Source organism: Aulonocara sp. 'chitande type north' Nkhata Bay, linkage group LG7, assembly GCF_057382095.1.
Source record: "Aulonocara sp. 'chitande type north' Nkhata Bay isolate Kocher_YH1m ecotype deep benthic linkage group LG7, A_spYH_male_GT1.1, whole genome shotgun sequence".
NCBI lineage: Eukaryota > Metazoa > Chordata > Actinopteri > Cichliformes > Cichlidae > Aulonocara > Aulonocara sp. 'chitande type north' Nkhata Bay.
This window is the reverse complement of record NC_141350.1, coordinates 3,294,156-3,319,176: the sequence shown is the minus strand read 5'-3', so window position 1 is coordinate 3,319,176 and position 25,021 is coordinate 3,294,156. Positions and strand designations below refer to the sequence as shown.

Below are 25,021 nucleotides of genomic sequence, written 5' to 3'. Positions count from 1 at the left end.
ATGTCGCATACGCAGATGCACATTTCTGAAGTTCAGATAAATGCCACGACTCACTGACCATTCACTCTGAGCAAAGGTTACTGTAGCTGTCAAGGACGAGGTGCCAATATGGTAGCATTAAAGTTTGGTAGCGCAGAGAGCTGCTTAGAACATAACCCTTTAAATTTTCTTTTTATTTACTTCGACTGCCAAGAGAACAATTTGTAGCAGTTTGCCACCTATGTTGTTGAACATCAAAGGCACAACTGTGATTCCATGTAACTGTAAAACAATCAAAATGTGTCAGTAGCAGTATTTACTCCCTCACACCTGTGTAGTTTATGTTTAACTAGCAGCTTTCTTCCAAGAACCACAGACGAGGTCTGCTCAGCGTTCTCACTTCCTCAATCAGTAATTTTAATAAATGCCTGAGTTCCTGTTATTGTAAATCTGATTCCTTCTCACTGGCCAATTCTCTTTCTCAGCTCCTCTCAGTAAACTTGTCGTTATCGCTGCCGTAACAGGAGACTATAAATATGACTTCTGGTTTCATTGTCACTATTGAGACTTTATGGCGACTCTCATCCCACATCACTTCCCAGATCCTACCTGGCCGGTGACCAGTGTTCACTTTGTGTGTGGATTGTGCTGTCTCCGGGTCTCTGAGGTTATCAGTTGTGTTATGCTCGGACTTCTAACAAAAAGATCATCACATAAAAACAAAAACAACAGGATGTTAATGAACAGGGAGGGGAAGCTTTAGTGTCAGGCCAGTTGCATGATGAGTACGTCAGTAGAAGTGCTGGTACACTTTCCTCCATCAGTCATCAGCCACATCTCAGAAAGCTATTTCTCTGACCTTTGTGGCTGCGTGTAGTCGCCAAAGTGTGAAGCATTTTCTCTGTTGAGTTTATTCTCAGTATTGACATCAGAACACATCCCCCCACTTAAGGAAACAATGGGCACGCAGTGACTCTGGTCACACGGCTAAGAGCTGGCCGGAGGAGAGGCCTCCATAGGCCGACTCTGTAGAGAAGATGTGTACATAATGCTTTTCATAAGCTGCTTACATTTGTTATATTTTCAGTAGGGAACTCGACTGGGGTTTAACTTGTATACTGTTAAGTAAGTTGTGTGTGTGTGTGTGTGTGTGTGTGTGTGTGTGTGTGTGTGTGTGTGTCTTTGAACAGCAGGCAGGCCTGTCATGAGGAGTCCAGATGGTGGGTGGACAAAGCCCTCCTTTAATCCATGCGCCAGGATATTATACCCCCCTTCACTCTCTCTCCCTCACACACACACACACACACACACACACACACACACACACACACCGTCATCTGTATTTCCACCGTTTGCACGACCCCCCATTGAGCTACTCTACTATTGGTTTACGTACCATTATCCACGCTCCATTATGTCAGCTCGGTCCACTCGCTGCTGTGTTGTATATCCTGACTGACGCAGCACTAAATGCTTGTACAGAATTGAGTTTGAGAAACGATAAGCGAGGCATGAACGTTGTAATACAATTCAATTCACTTGTGTAAGAGGACTCATTATGTTACCCTGTCATGTATTTTGGAGGGATATGATTTCTTTTATTTTTTTAATCTGTGTAGTTTCCTGACAGGCTGAAAACATTGCAGGATGATGTCAACACCGTTTTTTTCAACTGAAATGAAATAGAAGATGATTTACCACAAAACTATAACCTGTTCATAAGTGTAGATTGCCTTCTTTGCCTTCTTTTGTCTTCTTAGTCTCGCAGGTCAGAAGTGACCACAATTGAAAAGGGTTGAGTGCTAAGCCTTACTTAGCAAGATGCATCCATTAACAATATGATTGCAGCTGATAATGAATTAATTAAATGCACAACAAGTCATATTATAATGACAGTTGCTTTAAAAATTCTCCAATTTATTATCTTGCCCACAAACATTGGTGAGATAATCATTTTAAACAGGCAAGTTTTATAAATACTATATTAACACCCATACTGCTCAATAAAGGGATAACTTTTCCCCAGGTTGTTATTATGTTAGTGCTTCTGTAGCTTTATTTTAACAGTGGTGTCATTCAAGGAAATGCAGTTTTCTCCACTCTGATGCTTTCTTTTTAGTATTTCTCAAAAACATTTCTCGAAAGAATGCGGAACAACAAACCCGACTGATTGGCTTCGTTTCTGTGTGGTTAATGTTGACACATAGGTGAAGCTGGAGGTGGCTGGAGGGTTGAATATTGTACGATTTTCAGTGAGAGTTACCTGGATAGGCAAGATTAGGAACGAGTCGATCGGGAGGAAAACCCAGGTTGGACAAAGTTAGGGAGGCGGGGCTTAGCTGGTCTGGATGTGCAGAGGAGGCTAGTGGATATGTTTGGCAGTGGATTTTGAACATGGAGCTGCCAGACAGAAAGACCACAGTGAAAATTTAATGATGTAGTGAAAGAGGAGGTTGGTGTGACAGAACAGGGTGCCTGTAGAGGCGATGATTACATCTGACTGAGGGCATAGGTTTGTGCTACTCTGTGTGTGTGTGTGTGTGTGTGTGTGTGTGTGTGTGTGTGTGTGTGTGTGTGTGTGTGTGTGTGTGTGTGTGTGTGTGTGTGGAGGCTTTGGAACGCTCACGAGGTCTTCATTGTTTTTACGACTAGCTATTTTCTCTTTAATCTTTTATGTGCATATTAAACGGCTGTTTTGAAAGAGCGTTTGCTCTCCCTGCTGACGATGGCCTACATATCACAGACAGACTAATTAGGGTTTCTCTCTCCAAGGGCTTATATACTCCCTTTCATTCTCAAAACAAACATGAGTGTACTCCAGATCTTGATAAATGCAGCTACCACAACAGTGCTTCAGATCTCACAATCTCTCCTGTTCATTGTATAAGTTTATTGGGGGCGGGGTTTGATCTGAGTTGGTGGACCTTTTACATAAAATCTGGGGAAGCCTCAAACTGTTTAAAGCTTCTGTCTGATATGCAGGTCAACCTTTAAAATAGCCTCTTAATCTACACAAATTCTGTCAACTTATTTTTATTCTAAATCTTGAAATCTGCGCATATTGTGTTGTAGAGAGGAAGGGCAAAGCTACCTGTTTCCAGTCGGAGAACACTGAAGAGCAGACCTGTGTGGCGGTGAAGATCGAACAGTCCATAGGTAGGTTGCATCACCTCCATTTATCTTTACGGTCTTTCTCTCAAGTGCTTGCACGCAGACTTTTTGAAAAACTCTTTAGATGTGTTATTATTCATATCTTAGTCTCCCATTTTTCGTCCACTTTGTGCATCATCTTGATTTTCATTGCCATGTTCACATGTCCATCGTCTCTTTTCAATCAACACCTCTGATTTACACACATTTGCATTCAAAATCAATAGAATGCATGGATTTTTCAGCTTTGCCAGACCTTCTGGATCGGAGTAAAATCAGTTAACATGCACAGTGAGGACAGAGGATGATACTGTGAAGGACACTATGAACACGCCTTCCTGTGACTCTCTGCTATGCAGGGGTGTGAAAAACGCTGCGGGTCGCTGCTCTATTTTTATATCAAACTCGTGTGTGCGCTCACGCTCGCAAACATGCTTGTGTCTCATGGTCTGCTTCTTTTGATGAATGGGCGCTTACCTCTGGCCCTCTGTGTCTTCCTATTCTTCATTTTCCTCGTTTTCTCTTCTTTCTAGTTCACGCCTGTAAGTCCCTCTCCTTTTTGCACCTGGGTTTTCATCCGTGTCTCTTTCTTTCTTTGTTATATTATCTAGTCTTTCGAAGCAGACTCGTGGGGTAATCTCACAACGGCCCTCAGATTAGAGGATGATGCAAGCTTAATCTGAAGAAAGTCCGGGCAGTTGAAAGCCCCCCACCCAACTCCAAGCTCACAGGACTGGCTGTAATTGTTACGTGTCATTCTGTCTGTCATGTTCTCTCACACGGTGTGCGTTAGCATGATTGGATCATTCAAAGCCTCGTCTGTAAAAGTGGAGCCAAACGTGCACAGCAACAACGCACTCTCAAGCTGACTGGTTGAGGTAGTGCTATTTGGAGTGTGTGCGTACATGTGTGCATGTATGTTTGTGGCTTTGAAGCAGTTTGTGTGACTTTGTCTCAAAAGCTTTCGTTTCACAGCTCAGTTTTTCATCAAATAAATGTAACCATAACGATCATGCAGAACGCCTTTGTCCTTACAAAGGATGTTTACATGCACTAAGTAACCAGGGTATGCTTGTCTCACTGACTCTTTGAAACCAAGTAAACAAAAGGAGATGTTTCCTTCCAATTTGTACACTGATCAGCCTAATATAGTGAAAGTTGTCCTGTTGTGTTGCCAAAACAGCTGTGACCTAAGACACAGGACCTGTTCTCAACAAGGTGCTGGCTCGTTGGATTGGCATGTGGGGAATTTAAGACCAGGTAACAACTTCAGGTAATTTTCCTCCAGCCATTCAAGCCACATTTTTTGCAGTGCAGAGGAGCTTTGTCATGGTGATAACAAGGGGAGATGTGTTTCTGCTGCAGAAATGTTTAGGTGGGCGGTATGTATCAAAGTAACATCCACACGAATGCCTGAACCAAAAGGTTCCCAACAGACAAGTTTTTTGGAGTTTTATTGTTGTGGCTCATCACTGGATGCTTTTGTTTCTTGCTTGGAGGGATTTGCATACGTGACTGACAGGATGGATAGTGGATGAGACAGGTTCTTGAGCAAAATAATTATATTGAAAGTCGCGCTAAAATAAAAAATACAGTCGCATTTATCACTGAAATATTTGTGCAAACCTCAAAAAAATCACCAGGACTCCATATTAAACATCACAAAACATATCAGGGTGGAAATTTAAAGCGAGAAAACTTTCAATTGTTAATAAAAAAATATATATTTCTGAGTAGTCACAGCATTCATTAAAAAAACCACCAACTTTGTTTTTTCTCAGTTTTCTACAAAACGTACAAAAGTAAAAAAAAACCAAACAAAGTAAGGTGAGCATGATGGGAGTTGTGGTTTGCAGTCTTGTAAAGACAGATAATTTAACAGGAGTTGAATTTATACTGGTCCAACTAGTTTATTAATGAAGGAACAAAATAATGCTCATCACTCCCTGCAGTGCTGCTCTGCAGTGCGTTTACATGTCGCAGTAAGCAAGACCTCAAGACTTGTTTCTGTCAGAGGTGTCATCGTGACTTAAATTAAAGCTTCCTGTGTTGTTGTTGTTTGTTGGTTTTTTTATCTGAAACCATGTGATGGTTCAAAGCTGATACATAGCAACGTAGATCAGACCAAGACCTTTCCACCACATAGACACCAGGGAGCAGCTGTGCAGCACACGTTAGATGCAGAACATGGAGAAGACTGAGTTGCACTTCCCAGTGGAGACTTCTGTAAAAGGTACATTTAGTTTATTCCCATAATTCCTTTTGTGATGCTCTTGCTTCATTTTAATGTAGCCTCATTTTGATATTTCACGATTAATCGGGAGGATTTGGTTTGTGTTCGTGTCGTTGCGTCAAAGTTTTTACCATTTTATATGTTAGCATAAATAACAGGGCTCAGGAGGACGAGCTGATTTAAATAAAAAATTTATTTTGGGGGCTTCGATTAGATTTGAGGATGACAGAACTGCAGTGAAGCTGTTTAGGCTGCTTTTTCTGTGGTGGCTGTCAATCATTGATCAGGTGCTTCACTAATAAGAGACGCTGATGGAGGAAGAAGTGCTGTGGCAAACAAGTTTGTCCTCTGCTAGTGGTCCTGTTTCGCTTTCTGCTGTTTGCTTCATTGTGTGATTGTAACAAATGGGTTTCACAAGTGAGAGGAAGCTGGAAAACCCTTCAGTGTACCTGAGAATTGCAGGATAATTTATTATTCCATAACTTTAAACTACATTTATTTCTATTCTCCGAAATTTGTTATTTTTCTGGAAAAATGTTGCTCTGACAGGCATTTGTGTCTGTTCTCTTTCTTTCTATGGATTTGAACCTTTTAAGGTCTAAAGGTGCAGTTCCTGTGAGCTTAAAGGTACAGAGTTCATTTGAAGGTGTCTTTGTTTGCGCGCGTGTGTGCGTGCAACTCTCGGTTTGTGCGAATCAGTACTTTTTAAAAGCCACTTAAATAAGGGGTGTGTGAGCGAGAGTGAAGGAGGAGTCTTTTGCTGCCCTGTAAATCTCCCTCCTGAGCTGAGTCATTCTCAACAGCACCGCCTGGGAAGATTACACGGATGCTAAACTTTCAGCTCTTCTGGGATACACACACACACACACACTCAAACACACAACAGTAGAGATCGACATTGCAGCTGTTTTCCGGTCTATCTCAAACACAGGGTGAGTTCATTCACTGGGATTTTGTTTTTTCCAAGCTTGGCAGAATAGTTCATCCTTGGATTGTCTCTGCTGAGTCTAGAGTGTAGTTATCGAGATACAGTTTTCTTCTCACGTTTTGTGTCATCTGCTTTGTTCAGTTTGCGGTGTTAAATAAAATTGTGTGATCACACTTTAGTGACAGCAGTCTTTCATGTTTTCATGCCCATGCTGCTCTTTTATCTTTTACGGGAGTGTTGCAGTGTTTACACTCCAAACTGTCTGAGCCTTTCATACAAATAACATAGGAGTGGCCTACAAACGCACTTTACACATAAATTTGCAGTTGCAAACTTCATCATAGCCACGTAAGGACTGAAGCTTGACAGATGTTTCTAAAGGCTGCTGTTCACCTCAACTCGTTTTTTATCCTCATTCTTCCCTCATGTTCCTTGACTTTGGTGTGACTGTGTGGAAGCCCAAACTGTCTTTTAAATGCCACAGAGTTTACAAAGATGAAGCAGAATATATCAAAATAAAAAATACTCAGAATTTCCTTGTTGATCACAAGGAAATTCTGTCACACCCTTGCGGTAACGGCAGAAGACGAAGCCTCAGTTTCAAGCTATGTCAACCACTCCTCTGCTTGCGCACAGTCGGGTGTGACTTTTGTTTTTCACCTCGAGCTCTCACACCTAAGTATCAGGATATATTTTGCCTCAAGAGAGCCAAAAAGAACATGACACACAAGAAGAGACGCGGAAAACATAAAAGTCAGGTCGGACAGGTGTGCTGTCAGGTGACAGTTCTCAAACAAGGTGGAGTCAGGAGGTACAAATATCTTGAACATTCACATAAGAACAATTAGGTCAGATGCCTACCTGTAAATAAGCAAGATGTACGTTTTCTCTGTAAAAACCTTTAAAAAGAAAAACTAGAAAAGCGGCTCATCTTTGCTGTATTAACATTCCCGTGTTGATTCCCTGGGAGCAGCTTTTAGTCTTGATACAGCGGCATGGTTACAGAGGTTTGTGACTTCTGCAGCTGCGCTCTAAAGTTGAAATTTGAGGTTTTGAGTTAAACATTTGTTGTATGGTGAAACTTTGTACCAACTGGCACCTTTGATAATCCATCATCTTCTCAGTTTTCATTCATGCCTGCAAACCTGATGTCATGCCCATTAGCCTCGACTACAGTCTGTATTTCGACTTGTTATCCTTCTAAACTAAGAGGGTGAAAATATACCTTTGGTATCATCTGCCATCATGGCCGTGTTGGCATGGTGATTTTGGTACCTGTGATCTGTATGTCTTTTTTATCATTTATGTCCAGTGTTTCCTCAAATCTTGTATTGAGTGTTGTAAGTCTACTTGAAACATTATTAAGACAAAAAATTTTTAATAAAACAAATCATTGTGACAACAACAAACTGGAAGAATGTAGTGTGCCTGGAGCTATTTTGGGAATTAGTTTGGATTTCACTATTTTCGGACTTTGCTTGTTTTCTTGTTGCAGAGTAAGATACTTGCGCTGAAGAGATGGATTTATTTCAACGTGTAGTAAACTTAATTCACCCATTTTAACAAATCACTGCTGGGATTTTCCACAGTTAATCTAATGTTGGGGAACCAGTTCTGATATAAGCTCCATCAGAGGGTAGTGTCACACTGTGAAGAAAGGTGCTGTTACTGGGGAAACTTCTGAAATCAAGGATTTGTTGTACTTTGTAAAACCAGAAAGTTTTCTCCGCTTTACCTCTCATGTGTACTTACCCTTTGCATGAGCATTTGTTAAGTCTTCTTCCGGCTCTGTAGCTTTGAATTTATTAATATTGGTCCTTTGGGCTCCGTGGAGTATGCAGTGAAATTTTACATTTTCACAAGGTAAAAGGATAGTTACCATGGTTACAAGCCTCACAATCCTGCAACAAAGAAAAAAGTCAAGTCTCGGTTTGACTAGTCAAGTCTTCACTTCCTGGATTGGAGTAGTGATCCAGCAGTGTTTTCAGTTTCTAGTAAAAGTAGATTATCTGTTTACTGTAAAAGCACAACAGAACTGAGTGGCAGGAAATTTCTTGCCAAAACACAAAAGTTATGAAAAGAAGGTAGAGTTCGTCCTTCCTTTCTGTGCAACACATTTAAGTTGTATTTTGTGTTCGCGTCCACCCGATCCATCTCGTACTCCAGACAGCAGGCCTCCTTCTCCGTCACACAGATGAGGATTAGAATCAAAGTGTTTTCGCAGCACGCTGTCTGGCTGCTTCTAATTTACTGCACATGGCTGTCTGTTGTGCCAAGACAGTTTTAATGAGAAGGTGCCAGAATGAGTGCGTTACCAGGAGCAGGACTTTCTTCCCAAACACTGTAGTTTTGAAAAAACTTCCTTTTCAGTGTAACGGCTCTGGTTGCGTTTCCTTAATCTACTGATCAAGATAAGAGGTTAAAAATAAATGATGTGACATAAAATCTCGACATCTAATCTTCTTCTACATAACTGACAGCAAAACATCGAAGCATTTTCAGATCTATATCTTTGTTTACATCTCTCTTGTCTTGACACAGCCTACAGATATATTAAGTGTTGCTATTCAGGTTAAAGGCTGCAATATAAAGGTGATTCAGACGTGAGCCGCTGTGTTTGATGTGGTTACTGACAACCCCAGAAAGCAAAGCTGGGCTGTGGACACTGGACCTCCTGTACTCAGGAGTCAGGATAAATGCCACATGCGAAATGCAATTTGCAGGCAGACTTCGTTTTAGAACATGTACTTATAATGTGGTGCATAATGTTTTGCAAGATGTTTTTTATGACCTCTAATGTGGCTGAGAGTGGAAGTCAGGCACCTAATCATGAAAAATTCCTGCGGCCTGCCTTCATAACTGATTGGTATTTTTTGGGGCCATGTTTAGAAAGAAAGCCCTCCCAAACACAGCGTGGGACCGCTTCCAGTCAGACAGTTGCCAGACTTGTTGTCTTTAATTACGGTCCACCCTTTAAAATAGAAATTGTGACTGTATGATTTTGTGGTTACTCTTTTTCTCTTTCCCTTTAAGATTGGTAAGATAAAGATTACTCTAGTAAAGACAAATCTGGGGCTCCAGGAACCAAGTTGGCACATAGTAACAACGTTTTTGTAAACAAGCTGCATTTGGAGAGGTACTCCAAAGTATATAGTACATTAAGCTCTCACTCAAAGACCAGGTTACTTACCCTAAGGATACAAACAACACTTATTTCCATCATCAGCTTATCAACTATGTACTGTATGTCTGATTAATCAAATGTAGTTATAACATAGAAAAAAAGATGAACTTATATCTTTTTGCTTGAAAATTGGTGCAGCTGCAAGCCCCTGTGCAACCCACCTCCAACCCATCTCCTCCTTTTCATGTTTTTTGTGTCTTAATCAGTATCATGATTGTCATCGCTGACATCTACCTTATTCAGTGCTGTCTCCTGGCTGTCGTTCTGTCCACCTCAGACTTTGCATATACAACAGAACCCAGTATCCCAGAACCGAGCCATCCCAATACAGCCAACACCCAGGTCAACAGGTATACCTGTTCAGTTGCTTGTCAATGCAAATATCTAATCAGCCGATCCCATGGCAGCTTCTCAAAAGATTTAGACCTGCTGAAGTTTAAACCCAGCATCAGAGTGGGGATGAGAGATGACTTCAGTGACGTTGACTGCAGCATGGCTGTCAGAGGGGCTGGTCTGAGTATTTAAGAAACTGGGATTTTCCCACACATCCATCTCTGGAGTTTAGAGAGAATAGTATGAAAAAAGGGAAACTGCCCAGTGAGTAGCAGTTCTCTGCACGAAAATGGCTTGTTGATATATCAGAGGTCAAAGGAGAATGATTCGAGCTGATAGGAACACAAGAGTAACTCAAATACCCACTAATTACAGTAAAGGTATGCAGAAACGGTGGGGTCACAACATGGATCCATCTTACCATACACCAGCGGTTTAAGCTGGTGGCAGTGGTGTAATGTGTGGGAGAGATTTTCTTGGCACACTACCAGCCAAGCATTGTTTAAACACTACATCCTGAGTGTTGTTGCCGGCCACATCAATCCCTTTCTGACTACAGTGTTCCTATCTGTTGATGGCTACTTCCAGCAGGATAATGCACCGTGTGGCAAAGCTCAGAAAATCTCAAACTGGTTGCTTGAACGTGACGATTAGCTTACTGCACTCCAATGGCTTCCACAGTCACCACACATCACTTTTGGGATGTGACAAAGATTCATATCATGGATGCACAGCCGACATGCACTTACAGGCAGTTGATCAGCACAACCTCATGATGCCATCATCTGTGAGGAATGTTTTCAGCACATTGTTGACTCTATACCACAAACAATCCCATCCAATCAAGCCCTAGCAGGGTGTTCTTAATAAAATGTCCAGTGACTGTGTGTTCTTAGATATAGTAATTTTCAGTTTATCTTTTGCTCTCTTCATTGGCTGATCATTACAGCCACTTTACTTTACGTGTGTGATTATTCGAGTGGCAGATATATTTCTAAAAAAGAGAAATATATCTTTATCTATTTGTAGACATGATGGGACTGAGTCTGTAAAGAAATGAAGGTCCTTCCTCAATGATTCATTTCAAAGATGAAACATTTCTCTGTGCATGTTAGCATCCCTGAGTGCCAGAAACATGAAGTCCCTTCTTCACTTTCGGTAATAACAGACTGACCGAAACCAGAACAAGCACAAATTATAAGAAGTCCACTGTTTTTGTTGTTTTCAGGTAAAGCAGGCATCCTTGGATGTGCTTAACTCTACAACTTCTGGACTAGATTGTAGTTTACCAGTGTCAAAGCTATAGGGAAGCTACATCCAAGCTATACATCAGCTGGTTTGCCTTTGCTAAATCACACACACCCGTTAAATGGCAACGTTAAATGGAAGCTAATGTACTAATAGCTTATAGAATAATGAGGGTCTTCACTCTCTCAGCAGTGTAACTCCATGTTTGGACATTTGCTTTAACAGGCTTCATACTTTTTACTGACGTGTGTGTGTGTGTGTGTGTGTGTGTGTGTGTGTGTGTGTGTGTGTGTGTGTGTGTGTGTGTGTGTGTGTGTGTGTGTGTGTGCTTGGCGAGGTTAGAGAGAGGTCGAGTTAGGCTACTGTAAACACTGCCAGTCTGTGTCGCCTGCTCCATTAAGTCGGTCTGCCAGCTCTATCTAAACACTGATGCTGCGCCATCTGTGGCCAGCTGGTTGGGTAAAAAGTCTCACTAGTGCTGATCATCAGCTGGATGATTAACTGGGATAATCAACTGAAGTGTATGACACCCTCTAATGTGTGGTCTTCAGCTGTTTATGGCACTTAATATATGATGGGAATGATTTTTTCCTTTACAGGGCGAATTGGAGGAGAATATGTTTGCACATCTGTTTCTGGAATGGCACGTTGGTTTTTCAGGCCACCTGCAATACTGAATAAAACAAGACAGAGGTTGTTGTGAAAATTAAGGTGTAAAATAAAAGTTCTGACTCAGATATTATATTTCAAAATAATCCATTCTTAATAAGAAACATGTGTTTTAGCATAGTTCACCTTTGAAAGTAGTTGATGTAAAACATTGCACCGACGTAAGTCATGTACTACCACAGAGTGACGGCTTCAAATGTCACTGCAGGATGAGTGGGGCATATATCAGTGTCACCTATCGTAAATATTAGTCATGCCGATAATGCCTGTAGTGATAAAACAGTTAAATACGTATGCTTTTGGTTTCTTCACTCTCACTTCTTTGTATAAAAATGGTTTTGATTCCATTATCGATTTTGTTTTTAAGCTTGTGCGCCCTCTCTTTGTGTCCTTTAGCTCTAGGCAGCAGCCCAGGGTCAGAACGCAGCGAATTGCCGAGTGTGCAGGCGTGTCTGAATCGGGTGACTGCAAGGACGACCGACAAGAGCCGGGGAGGGGTCAATGGAAGAGTCCCTGGCGGCAGGCCTCGGCTGCAGTCTAAACCACCAGGTACATAATAGCATGTGGGAAAAAATTCAGCCAGACGCCACAAAGTGAGAATCTTAGGAGACACAAATTATTATAGCATTTCGGTGTCTGATTCACAACATGTGGTCTCAGTGACCTTTCTACTGCTGTTTTTCACTTCGTCTTTGTTTACTCTGTAAATCTGCAGAAAAACACTGAATGAATCAGTGCTTATGGACGCTGTTTGACACTGTTAACATCCACGAAATGGTCAAACCAGAAGAAGAGTTATGTAAGCTGGCTTGGGTTCAGTGAACCGAGAGACTCGTTCCTCTTGTGTTTGCGTTGGGTAAATCATTCTACACAGATAATGCAGGGAACAGAGCTCCATTCTTCCTGCTGCTGTAAGTCAGGCAGGATATTTAGTTGCAAAGCCATGCGCAGTTAGTTTTTGCCAAGCCCGATTATTTCTTTATTACATTTAGGACGTTTATTACAGTTCAGTGTCCTACAGGTGGTGTCACTTGTGACAGCTGATGCTGCCACCTTCAGCTTCAAACTGAGATTGCAGTAAGAAAATGAATTGAAGCTGTGATTAGTATTCAGGACATTTCTCATGTTGTAAATTCCTCTGTTTTATATCCAGTGCCTCCAAAGCCACTGCACCTCCAAAGCCCAGTGACAGATATCCCATCCCCATTGGGCCACATCCAGAAACCCCCACTTATAAGCAGGATGGAGGACGGAAGTGGAGGAGGAAAAACGGGGGCTGTCAGCCGGGAGAGACCCAGAGAGAAACCCTCCAAAGTCTTAGACCTGATCAGCCGCTTTGAGGAGAACAGGTTCGGCCTCTTAACTTTCTCTGCCTCGATATCTGCAGAAATGAGCAGTTACTTGATCCGTGGATGAATTGCTCATTCTGTTATTTTCCTAATAATGTTTAGGAAATGTAAGCCTCTGTTATTGCTTTTGCTGATTTAAAACTCCGTCACAATGTGTGATTGAATTAGCAGCTTTTGCCTTGATGTGGTTGAAAGATTTCATCTTTGTAACTTCTTGGCTTTTGTAATAAATCTCTGGCTTGTTGTAATCACAGTGACAGAAATTGGTCTTTCCCAACTTTTCTACACCAACTATTTCAAGGATAAAAAAGCAGAAGTTTCAAAGTTTTCAGCCGCGACTCATTGATTGTACGTCGGACGAGAGTCATTAGAGAGAGTAAGTGGAGATTAGTCTGTGGCTGCTGAGCCAAGTGTTAGCAAGGGGATGAAAGGAGATTTGTACAGGCGAGGGGAAACACGGGTCCACATTTGGTTGTGGGACAGAACTCGGTGCTGCGAGAGGAGGATGAGGTAGGAAATCTTTGACGAATGTGTATACTTTGATATTGTTGCCTCATAGTTAAATTGTGAGTTAGATTCTGTAAGATTTTTCCAGTGTTGATCTGTGTCTAACTTGTTGTGCTTTACTCGTGCAAGTTTGCACTGTAGCTGCAGCCTTGTGTCTCTGAGGGAGGCCCATTGCAAGCGGTGAGAGGCACAACAATGGTGCCCTTGTCTGTTCGTACAGTTGCACCCCTAAAATATGCAATCTGCAGCAGTAGCAGCCCACTAAAATCTGTCTCATCTCTGGCCTGGATCTCTAAAAATCTCCCGGGTCTACAGGCTTTCTTTGCACCTTTCATCGCATTTTCTGGTGTGAAATGAGGTTAATCAGAGGAATCTGGTGCATCTATTTCATTCAGCCACTCCTGGGCAGTGAGGATTATCCCTCCAGTGGCCCTGGAGCTCAAAGAAGAGAAACGCTTCACACAGATTCTGTGAACAGAATTAACCTACTAATGTACTAATCTGGTTCACAAGGTTTGGCTGCCTTAAAGGCAGCTAGGCGACGACCACACTGCAACTGAAGCTGCTCTTAATTCGTGTCTGTTTGAGCCTGTTTTGAAACACTGTCATGTCCTGGAACACTTGCTGTGCTATTTGTGTGGAAGGAGGAAGTGATGTGTGCACCTACAAAGTGATGCGGCTGTATTGTTTCTGAATACTGTATTAAATAGTATCTCGCCCACTAGTTGTGGTACTGTCAGTCTTACTCTGAGTGGTGAAAAGATAGTTTCATGTTCCCACACCACAGGTGGGTGACGGCCCCCGACACATTCATCTGTCGGGTGTTTCACCAGCTGTTTGTTCTTCCTCTATTTATTGATACTTCCTGTTTCTACTGGGCAGGGAGAAAAAAGTCATCTGTTGGTTGATTGTTTTTTGCATCGGTAAACGTTAGATTCCAGATATAGACATGGTAACTTTTTTTAATCTGCTAACAGTTTTGCCTTTAATGTACTGTACTGAGTTCAGATAATCTTAGCTGAGACACAGTGGCTACTGTTGCTGCTTCTTGTTTGGCTGAACGTGTGGAGTATCATTTGCTGGGAAACAGCTGCACCGACTGCCGGTACAGGATGTCGAGCAGCTGAATGGTGACATTGTACACACACACACATTGTTGTCAATCTAGTTTCCATTTCTGTGCTGCGTGTCAGTTGTCTTCTGCAAATTGTTTTTTCATTTCATTCATTTGGATGCTAAGCATAAAAGAGGCCTCGCAGCAGAATGTATAAAGTAGGTTTTCCATGTGTGGGGAAGTAGTGCAGCATCTACCTCTCGGGAGTAGTGGTGATTTACTTTTCTGCTCCTCCTATTGCTCTGTTGCTCCTCGTTACTGTGCCCCTTTGCTTTACTCACACTTCCTCTCAGCTCTCAGTCAGCAACCTAATAAGACAGCAGGAAGTTTGTGCATCTCTACTGGTTTATTTTTAACTCTCACACTCATGTGCAAAAGCTCTCTGCTTGCTGTTGTGCACCACACTCTGACAATATGTCACCTTGAGGAGGTATGGACCAGCCTACTCTAAATTTCTTGTTTTTTTTCCCCTCCCTTATTTTCTTATTCTGGGAAGGTTTGTTAGTTAGCCCTTTATACACTCTTACCCAGACTGAGCCACTTCCTCCTTTGCTTTTTCTTCTGTTCCTCCAGCAACACAGAAAACAAGAGAGACAGCTCACCGCTCAAACACATCAACAAGTCTGCCAACTGCAGTCCAGCTCACCGTGCATGTCCAAAGACGGAGACCAGCAGGAACACCTCTGCGGCGGCCACGACACAAGATGCCAACAGGCAAGCAGCGAACGGGGTGCTAGTGCAGATGGACAAGGACAACGAGAAGGAGAAGGAGGATACAGAGGAGAAGCATGAAAGTGTGAGGACAGAGACTGCTGAGCTTGTAAATGGAGATATGGGGAGCTCGGAACAGAGCGATGATCATTCGCCTTCACACGTGGACAGGACTGGTAACGAGACTGAGAATGAGGAGACTGATGCTAAGACAGAAGGCGAGCACAAGAATGAAGAAGGGAGCACAGACCACAAGGTACGTATTGAGTTTAAGCATTTGCTTTGTGCTCCTGGGACCCAAGTGTTGCGCATTTCTACCTGCTATGTAATACATTAAAGCTGCCTTGCTGCACTGACTCATCTCTGATAGACAAACTCTCAGCATTTATTTATTTTCTCAGCTTTCAGTATGATTAAATCATGTGAACTACTTCATCTCTGGGTGACTGTAACGTTGTAAGGATAGAGTTACAGGGGAAGTGTATGCATTTCTTTCAGCACTTTGTGCGTGTGTGTGTCTCAGTGGGGTATTTTTCTGTGAAGGGCAAACAGATGTCAACATTTAAGCAGCTGACTCCGTGCTTCAGTAATCTCTCCCATGGGAACCCATTTTGCCTGCTGTTGTCTGGTGATTATAGATATCTCAGGTTCAGATCAATCTCAGTCTTCACAGTGACAAAGACAGCTGGGTAATCTCGCGTTGTGGGAAAGGAAAAGCCTCTCTGCTGTGCAAAAGATATTCATCACTGCTACAAGTCCTACCATTTAAAAACGAACTAAATAAAAGTCAGAAACATATTTTAAGTGATGTCTTCTAGTTTCTTCCGTACTCTTGAAGCAACAAGTGCAAATAAACCCAGACTAACATTGTACTTATTTTACTTGTTACAGTGATTCATTTTACAAACATTACCCACAATTCAGATTTGGTTTTGTTGCGTTAATAGCTGCTAATGGAGCTACAGTTTGACGTGACCTGTGACAGGGAAGTGACAGGTGTTTTAACAAGCTCCTGTTGATTTAGAGGAAGTCCTGCCATTGTTAATGCTGCTCTGCTGTCATGACTCACCGGGACACTTAATGGGACTGGTATTTGGGTGGATAAATTCAATGTAGTTTCTGTTCAAACCATTCAAAGCAAAAGCATTACAATGGCAAAATGGGCCACAGACCACAAGTTGAATACTTAGTCTGCAATATACGTTTCTGCTAAACAAACTGAATTCATGTTTTGTGAGTGATGCAAATAACAAGTTGTAACTTTGAGCCGCCAAGTTTTTTCCAAGGCAGGAGAAGTGCGATCTTTAGAAATAGAATGTAAACTGTTAATCTGAAAGTGTAAAACATAGCTGTTGTGTTTTAAAGTTAAAGTAGCATATTTACAGAAGCCTACCCAAGTACTGTACTATACTGTATAGGTACTGTACTTTCGAGTAAAGTGATTACTGCTGGTCAGAACGTGCAATTTAATGGTGTGTGTGTGTATATATATATACATACGAGACATATATATATATATATATATATATATATATATATATATATATATATATATATATATATATATATATATTTATTTATTTATTTATTTATTTATTTATTTATTTATTTATTTATTAGGGGTGCAACGATACACAAAATTCACGGTTCGGTTCAATACTTTGGTGTCACGGTTCGATATTTTTTCGATACAAAAAGAAATTTTCATGCCTTTTTAATTTGTCATTTATTAAAATTATAAGTATATATATTAACTCAAAAGTACAGTTTTTAAATTTAATGTTGCTGAAACAACAAAGGGATAAAATAATAAATCTATCTGATTGAGAAATCAGAGTTTATTACAGAGAAATGGCTCTTTCAAAATAAAAGCTATACTATACGCTTCTTCTGGGCTATATTCTCAGCAGCACATTAAACATATCAGGTCCCCATAAGGAGAATCCTGTGCTAACGGCTGTCTAAATGACTCGGGTAAAGTTTGTAGCATGCTGCTTGTTGTTTTTGTCTGCTTCCACTTGTCTTTGCACTAGGATGCTGTCGGAGTAAACGAGCAGTCATATTCGTTGTGTTCCCACTAGTGCTGTCAGCGTTAATCTGAAATGACCTTAACGCCACAACACGGGAAATCTCCGTTAACGAGCTACCGCGGATCGCCCCGTGCATGGGGCTGGACGGCCAACACGTTAACGAGCTAACTGCGCTAACACACTAGCTCCCACCCATGTAATTGAGCATTGCGTGGCACATCCAACATACTGTTTTACTTTAGTCCATGATTCGCTTACCTTCAGGGTCATACTTCACATGAAAACCAAAATAGTTCCAAAGGCCAGATCTGAATGAGGGTGGGGGAGGTCCATGTTGCAAGGAGAGCTTAACTTCTGTCTCGCTAGCTTGCGCTGCACTCAGTGAATCTCCGTTCGATTACTCCGCCTAGGCTGCACTGTCGAGCGCAGATCAACTGAGTGCTCCACACAGACAGCATCGTCAGAAGGAAAGTTGATAAAATAAATTTAAAATGTTGTATTGTTCGATACTTATGGGTACCGAACCGAAAGCACTGTATCGAACGGTTCAATATCGATACGAGTATCGTTGCACCCCTAATATTAATATATATATATATATATATGTCTCGATCCGAGTGATTCTACTGGCCAGTGCACTTTGCTATCTATAATGTCTTTTTATTGTGAAAGTTGTATTTTTGGGAAACAAAGAACTTGATAAAAAAAACAAACAATGATCGGCATGTGGATGCATTAATAATGAGTGTACCTAAAGTTTGTTCTGGAACCTTTCAGGTGAGCGTCAGTGTGCTATTGTCACGGCTTCGTGGCTTTACTAACCACTCGCCTGAGGCTTAGTTTTATACAGACGTGTAACTTTGTTGGATTTGGTGTCGTTTCCCTTCTTCCACATTTTCATTTCCCATTCGAAGGTCCTCGAGCACCACATCAGTTCACTGTTAGCGTCATGTTAATGAAACACACACAGGTGCTGCTTGCCGGTGTGTGTAACAACAGCAAAGCTGTGCTGAATACAAGGCTGCAGTGAACAGCAGTGCGTTGAACCCACATTGGTAGATGTACAGCTATAAACGTTGTCTCGCTCACTGGTCACACAGTTCTTGTAGTTTCAATTCAGTTGTGAACGAAATCTTGCAAAGGGAACTAGCAAAGGGACGGGAAGCTACGCTTTCAAAAAAAGATGTGGGAATTGACAAAGCCATTGTTAGAGAAGTATCAGACGCTGTTAAGTTGCCAGTAAATGATGTGACTCTGTATGTGTTCGTCTCTCAGCAGAATAGCACTTTCACACATTAGTAACTGAATAATTCCCAGAATAATCTCAGTTCAATTTTACTGCAAATCGGCATGCAGGTACTTTACATGGCAATGGCAAGACTTTCATGTGCTATAGCCAGAAATGCACGAATTCACATGTGTGTGTGTGTGTGTTCTCTCTTTTCAGGAGACAAACGAACAGAAACTATTTAAAATCGCCAGCGAGCTCTTGCACACAGAGAAGGCTTACGTGGCTCGACTGAACCTGCTGGACCAGGTGAGGAACCCAGCGAGAGGCCACTTCTGTTTTCTTGACCATTTTCCATTGTAAAAGGTTTAACATTGCGCAGAACAGAAACCCTAATTTGTAGCCACTGTATATGTCTCTTCAGGAGTTTTGTGCTAAGCTAATGGAGGAGGCCAATAAGGGAACATTCCCTGTGGACGTAGTAAAGAACATCTTCTCCAATATCTCCTCCATCCACGCCTTTCACAGCCAGTTTCTGCTTCCCGACCTGGAGAAACGGATGGGAGAATGGTGAGATTCAGCTACTCGAACTAGTGCTCATACATGTGCTGATGCAGCTGCTTGTACCGCTGCGCTGATGATGCATGAGGTCAAGATCAGCAGTTTTGGAGCTATTTTAATACATGTACACGTACAAGGAATAAAAATGGACGGTTCAGCCAGTGCAAGCTACAAAGAAACTGTCTTTGTACTAAATTAGATCTTTTACTTTTACAACCCCACCCACATCTTTCCTGCAGGGACTCTAAACCTCGCATTGGGGACATCCTGCAGAAACTCACACCCTTCCTCAAAATGTATGCAGAATATGTGAAGAATTTCGATAAAGCCATGGAGTTGCTGAAGCAGTGGACAGACCGTTCACCTCAGTTTAAGGCTATAATTCAGGAGATACAGGTATGCACTGTGTAACAGAGTCCAGTAAAGGAAAAAATGCATTTTCATACCGTGTTGTGGCTTTTATGCTTAAGCGTCTGTTGTGTTACGAAGCATTTGTATGATAAAGGAAAATCAAAGCTTTCTTGTTCTGTCTGGACAGAGTCAAGAGATCTGTGGGTGTCTAACGCTTCAGCATCACATGTTGGAGCCAGTGCAGCGCGTCCCTCGATATGAGATGTTGCTTAAAGACTACCTGAAGAAGCTGCCTCAGGACGACCCCGATCGAAGAGATGCAGAAAGTAAGTAGGAACGGCACCTGAACGCTGGACAGTGAGGAATCGGGTTCATTTCACTGAGGGTGTCTAAAATTATTCTGTTAAGTTTCTGGATTATCTGCCCTTTTTTTCAGGATCATTAGAGATTATTGGAACAGCAGCTACTCACTCCAACAGTGCCATAAGAAAGTCTGTAAGTAAAGATTGGCTTTAGCCAGCTGATACAGATCCTCTCTAACAGTTTCTCATTTACTAAGATGAACATAACTTCATCTTTTAGGAAAATCTAAAGAAACTGCTGGAAATTTACGAGATGCTGGGTGAAGAGGAGGACATTGTTAATCCTTCCAACGAGTTCATCAAAGAGGGCCACATCTTGAAGCTGGCGGCCAGGAACACGTCAGCAATGGAGCGATACCTCTTCCTGGTGAGAGAAACACCTTCTTGTATAATGAAGGACACTGCGGGGAAATATGCTGAGGCGAGACTTTGCCCGCATCAGTCAATTGAAACAAGTGAATCATTTCTTGCTAGGACCACCTCTGTGTAAGGATACATCAGAGGCACATGAAGAAGTCTCTCAATTACTGAGATTGCCAGATGATGTGATTAACTTGTGTCTGTTTCTAATTAGCTGAACATAGAATGTGCCCCGTGTGCGTGATTCGGGTTACCTGCAGAGTTTTAGGTTTTCACCCTCAGGAAGGAAACTGTGCCCAGAAATCTAAACTACAATAGTGCTGATGCATCCAGCTTACATGGTTGCATAACTCAACTGCAAAGTGGTTTTTCCCCCTTTTCTCCTAGTTCAACAATATGCTGTTATACTGCGTCCCGAAATTCAGCCTGGGAGGTCCTAAATATACGGTGAGGACTCGAATCGGCATCGATGGGATGAAGGTCCTGGAAACAATCAATGAGGACTACCCTCATACCTTCCAAGTGTCTGGGAAGGAGAGGACACTTGAACTCCAGGCCAGGTACTCTTTTTCGAGCATTAACACACAATATGCAAAAGTTAAATTCTCCATTCAGCACCCAAGTGTTAAGCACTCTGTTAAAAGTGCAAAAACAATGTTATATGTATGAAACGGCTGCTAAATGACTACACCCGGTGTTCATTTTCAGATCCTGTAAATCAGTGGCTCTCAGCCCTTTTGCTGTTGTGTGACAGATTAATTTGAACGCATCCTTGTCTTTTATGTGTTAAACTGAATTCTGTTTCTGTTTTCTCCACCTCATCAGCTCAGAGCAAGACAAGGCTGACTGGATCAAGGTACGTAATTTCCAGGTGATTTTCCTATTTAACTCTTCGTTTTTTCAAACAAATTTAAAGTGACACCCCCTGTCGTGCTTATTCTTTTCCAGGCTTTCCAGGCGATCATCGAGATCTTCCAGCAGAAAAACGAGTCATTCAAGAATGCACTAAAAGACATGGACGAAGTGTCGGTCAGTGTTGGATCAAATTGCACAGAGTTGAATTGCCCACACATGTCTGTGCTGCCACAGTGAGTGGGCTTTTTTTCTTTTAATGGCAGAAAGCTGAGCTGGGAAAGCGCGCACCGCGCTGGATCCGTGACAACGAAGTGACAATGTGTATGAAGTGTAAGGAGTCTTTCAATGCTATTACACGTCGGAGACACCACTGCAGAGCCTGCGGCTACGTGAGTAATGTTTCTGTTGTGGGTGCCATGCATGTGTATGCACACTACAGGGTAGAGAGGTTAGACCAGGGGTGGGCAATCTCAGTCCACGAGGGCCGGTGTCCTGCAGGTTTTAGATCTCACCTTGGGTCAACACACCTGAATCACATGATTAGTTCGTTACCAGGCCTCTGGAGAACTTCGGGACATGTTGAGGAGCTGATTTAGCCAGATACCGCCTATGTGATGTTTTATTCCACCAAATATGTCGAATGATGATTTAATGACGTTTTAAACCACAAAATGTGTGGATCACCCCTCTGAATCTTTGAATTCAGGTGTTTTCAGTCCTGTTGCCATAAGTGTATCGAATCAAACGCTCAGCCACAAAAATCTGTGAACAAATGAGTTGCTCTAAAAACTCACAGAATAGAGTGTTGAGCAATATAGGGAGTAAAAGCTGCTGCCGCTCTGCTAACTCAGTGACTGCAGAGTTCCAAACCTCCTCTCCTCCTCTCTCCTCTCCTCCTCTTGCTAAATTGTTATCATCATTGATAACAATATTGCTGCCTGTCTCTTACAGGTGGTGTGCTGGAAATGCTCAGACTATAAAGCGCCGCTTGAATACGATGGCAACAAAATGAACAAAGTGTGCAAGGACTGCCACTGCATCCTGACTGGAGAGGCGATAGCGGAGGGCAAGAAAAAGGGCATTCTCGAGGTGACTTTTCAGTGAATAAACCTGATGTTGTCTAATACGAACCCTCATTTATATCAGCGAAGATAAGATGAATAACAAAAACAACAAAAACAAGACATTTCAGTGAAACAGCTTCAACAATTTTAAAATTCTAAGCTTGTTGAAGGGTGAATATATTGTATGGCTGATGGATTAGACTACAATAGTTGTAGCTAACTTACTTAAAACAAGTGACTGTGCACTTGAAAGTTAAAGTGGTAATGCGAGTAAACCGTCATGTGACAGAAATAACATCAGCTGGCGTTCCTGTTTTGTTTTTTTCTTTTGCTGATCTGTGCGCATTTTTGCAGATTGAAGCCGGTCAGTTTGCAGACAGCAGCATCATGTGTGGCTTCCTGCAGCACTCTGAGAAGAGCAAAATTTGGCAGAAGTGTTGGTGTGTCATCCCTGAGAAGGAGAGTCTGGTGCTTTACCTCTATGGAGCTCCACAGGTAAAACAACTACTTCAAGCCAAAAATATGATTGGATATGTTCATTTAGCAGATCATTCACAGTGAAGACGATCTCTTCTTTGACTTTCCTCTCAGGATGTAAAAGCACAGTGCACCATACCCCTGGTGGGTTATTCTGTGGACGACACCACCCGGCCCACAGACCCACCGGCAAGCTTCCACATCTCCCAGTCCAAGTCCACCCACAACTTTGCTGCTGAGACCGAGGAACTTAAGCAGCGCTGGTTGAAAGTAATTCGAGTGGCGGTGAAGGGAGAGATACCGGAACGTCCCGAGACCAATGGCAGCGGCGTGTCAGATAACAACAACACGGAGGAAGCCAGCACTGATAACACATAAGGGCTTGTTTTCTACAAACAAACTGCTTTTGCACTTGCAAACATGCAAACTGCAGTTGGATTGTTCAAATAAAAAGATGGGATGTGCAGATTTATTCTGCATGCACAAAATACGAACACTTGCTATCCGTTCTGTCGTCGAATCTTTATCTTAAAGACAGCATGGGAAACAAAGTGCTGGATAAGCTGCCTCTCCTCGTGTCTCTCGTGTGTCTTTGTTAACGTCTGGATTTTCTCCTGCAAGATTCACTGCTAGAGCTGTGCTGGATTACTAACAGACACTTCTGATACAATCAACACTAGAACAGAGGGGCCTCAGGATAGATCGCCTTCCCTCAAACAGGCACTATTAATGAAAGCGCAAAATCACTCTCCGTGGACTTGAGCCAGTGGACTACCGCAGACTTAACAAAGTACCCTGTGAGGATGTGAATCACAGCAGGAAAGGTGGTCCAACTAAGTCTGCTGGTGCTGTATTTCTCTGTACATGTACAGTATAAATGTTTGTTTTTTCCCCTAAATGAACAGTTTTGTTTTTATGTACAGACATTAGTCAGACTTGGTTTCTATTAAATAGAAAAACCTCTAAATGTGCTATAAAGAATTTACAGTATTTCCCCTTTTCTTTGGTTGAGATTGTTCCAAATCTGTAACAGTGATCATGTGGTTGGATAATGATGGTCTCATCTCTCCTCTTAAAAGCAAAAGAAAGTTTCAACCTTTTAATCTGAAACAAACTTACAGATGAAGCAACATTAACACGTAAAGATGGATTCTGTTAGAAGTAGAGCCCGGTGGATGCGATTTTTAATCCTATGCCAATTTTTTAATGGAGTGTATAATTCCAGTGTTGATATATAAGATGATATTTTTATATATGTCCAGTTACAGCAGTGTTTTTTCACAAAATAGTTACAACCTACTGTGAAGACTCCGTTCGACATGCAGTTCGATGCATTTCTAAACCTCCCCCGAGCAACGTTATCTGCAAATGTAAATTTAGTTCTCATCCTGCGGTTACGTAGCTGTGATGGGCGAAAACACCAGTCAGTCCCAGAGTTGGCTGAATCTGAAATGGCAGCTTTGTACACGTCAGCGTGTTCACAGAGAGAGGAGCAGGGATCGTCATTATCCACGTGTCAGGGTTTCTGTTCGGATGCATATGCAGCACAATCGGTATAGCAAGCTGGTGCAACAACTGTAAATGTGTTTTTAATGCTGTAATTAATTTTATTATTTAAAGTAATTTATAGACTACGCGAGCATGATCTGTTAAACCTGGGACAAATGTTTCCGTGTGTCAGCTGAGAAGAGCATTCGGTACATCCCTTATTTTAAGATTATTTTTTTCTTTTTCCACCACCAACCCATGAAATGTGTCACAGAGATCAGTCACAGTCCACGATGGACTGTGGTGAGGAAATGTGCCTATATTTTCCACGGCGTTTCCCCCCTCCCCCCGTGCTCAATGCTGGTGCTCACCTCTCTGAACTATTTCCGCCCGCCCCCAGTCGCCTGTATTCAAATAAAAACTAAGAGCACAAAACTTCTGTCTGCTAGATCTGAATGTAAAAGCTAGATTTTTATGCGTCCTCTCGTCCCTTTCCCAAAGGTTTAAGAATCTACGCACTTTACGGTCTTATAAAGTGTACCTTCAAAGAAAATAAAAGGGAGATTAAATGACTCGTGGCGCTAGAATGCCTGGTGTACAGTGTGTTTCAGTGTGACACTTGCCCACTTCTGTCAGCTATTGTGATGCTACTTTCACAAAGAGCATCTTGTTGTTTTGGTTCCTGGTTTTGCTTCTCCTGATAAGAAGTTTGAAATGAGTAAACCCAGACATGCATGTAAAAATAGGTGAAATCAGTCACTGGTGTTCAGCACAGCAGTGGTCGACGTCTTTGTGATGTGTGTGATAAGCTGTTAGAAAAAAACAAAAAAAAGCAGCGTG

At 42.0% G+C, this 25,021-nt stretch overlaps 1 protein-coding gene across 8 annotated transcripts in view; it reads left to right on the top strand.

Moving 5' to 3' along the window:
• Positions 1-23,944, top strand: part of fgd4a (FYVE, RhoGEF and PH domain containing 4a) — a 53,918-nt gene extending 29,974 nt beyond the window's left edge. For 5 of the 8 annotated variants that reach the window (XM_086297988.1, XM_086297991.1, XM_086297990.1 and 2 more), the window contains exons 2-18: positions 3,052-3,135; positions 12,121-12,273; positions 12,878-13,073; positions 15,268-15,661; positions 18,883-18,972; positions 19,088-19,233; positions 19,464-19,620; positions 19,763-19,901; positions 20,012-20,070; positions 20,158-20,304; positions 20,685-20,857; positions 21,123-21,153; positions 21,246-21,326; positions 21,416-21,541; positions 22,104-22,241; positions 22,571-22,711; positions 22,808-23,944. In XM_086297988.1, coding sequence (XP_086154114.1) covers positions 3,052-3,135; positions 12,121-12,273; positions 12,878-13,073; positions 15,268-15,661; positions 18,883-18,972; positions 19,088-19,233; positions 19,464-19,620; positions 19,763-19,901; positions 20,012-20,070; positions 20,158-20,304; positions 20,685-20,857; positions 21,123-21,153; positions 21,246-21,326; positions 21,416-21,541; positions 22,104-22,241; positions 22,571-22,711; positions 22,808-23,071 — 2,519 coding nt within the window. In that variant the 3' untranslated portion in view covers positions 23,072-23,944. Of the gene's footprint in view, positions 1-3,051; positions 3,136-5,301; positions 5,363-6,173; positions 6,295-12,120; positions 12,274-12,877; positions 13,074-13,373; positions 13,584-15,267; positions 15,662-18,882; positions 18,973-19,087; positions 19,234-19,463; positions 19,621-19,762; positions 19,902-20,011; positions 20,071-20,157; positions 20,305-20,684; positions 20,858-21,122; positions 21,154-21,245; positions 21,327-21,415; positions 21,542-22,103; positions 22,242-22,570; positions 22,712-22,807 lie in introns of those variants that run through there. The other 3 variants (XM_086297992.1, XM_086297993.1, XM_086297995.1) reach the window with 3 other exon arrangements.
• Positions 23,945-25,021: the final 1,077 nt, after the last annotated feature.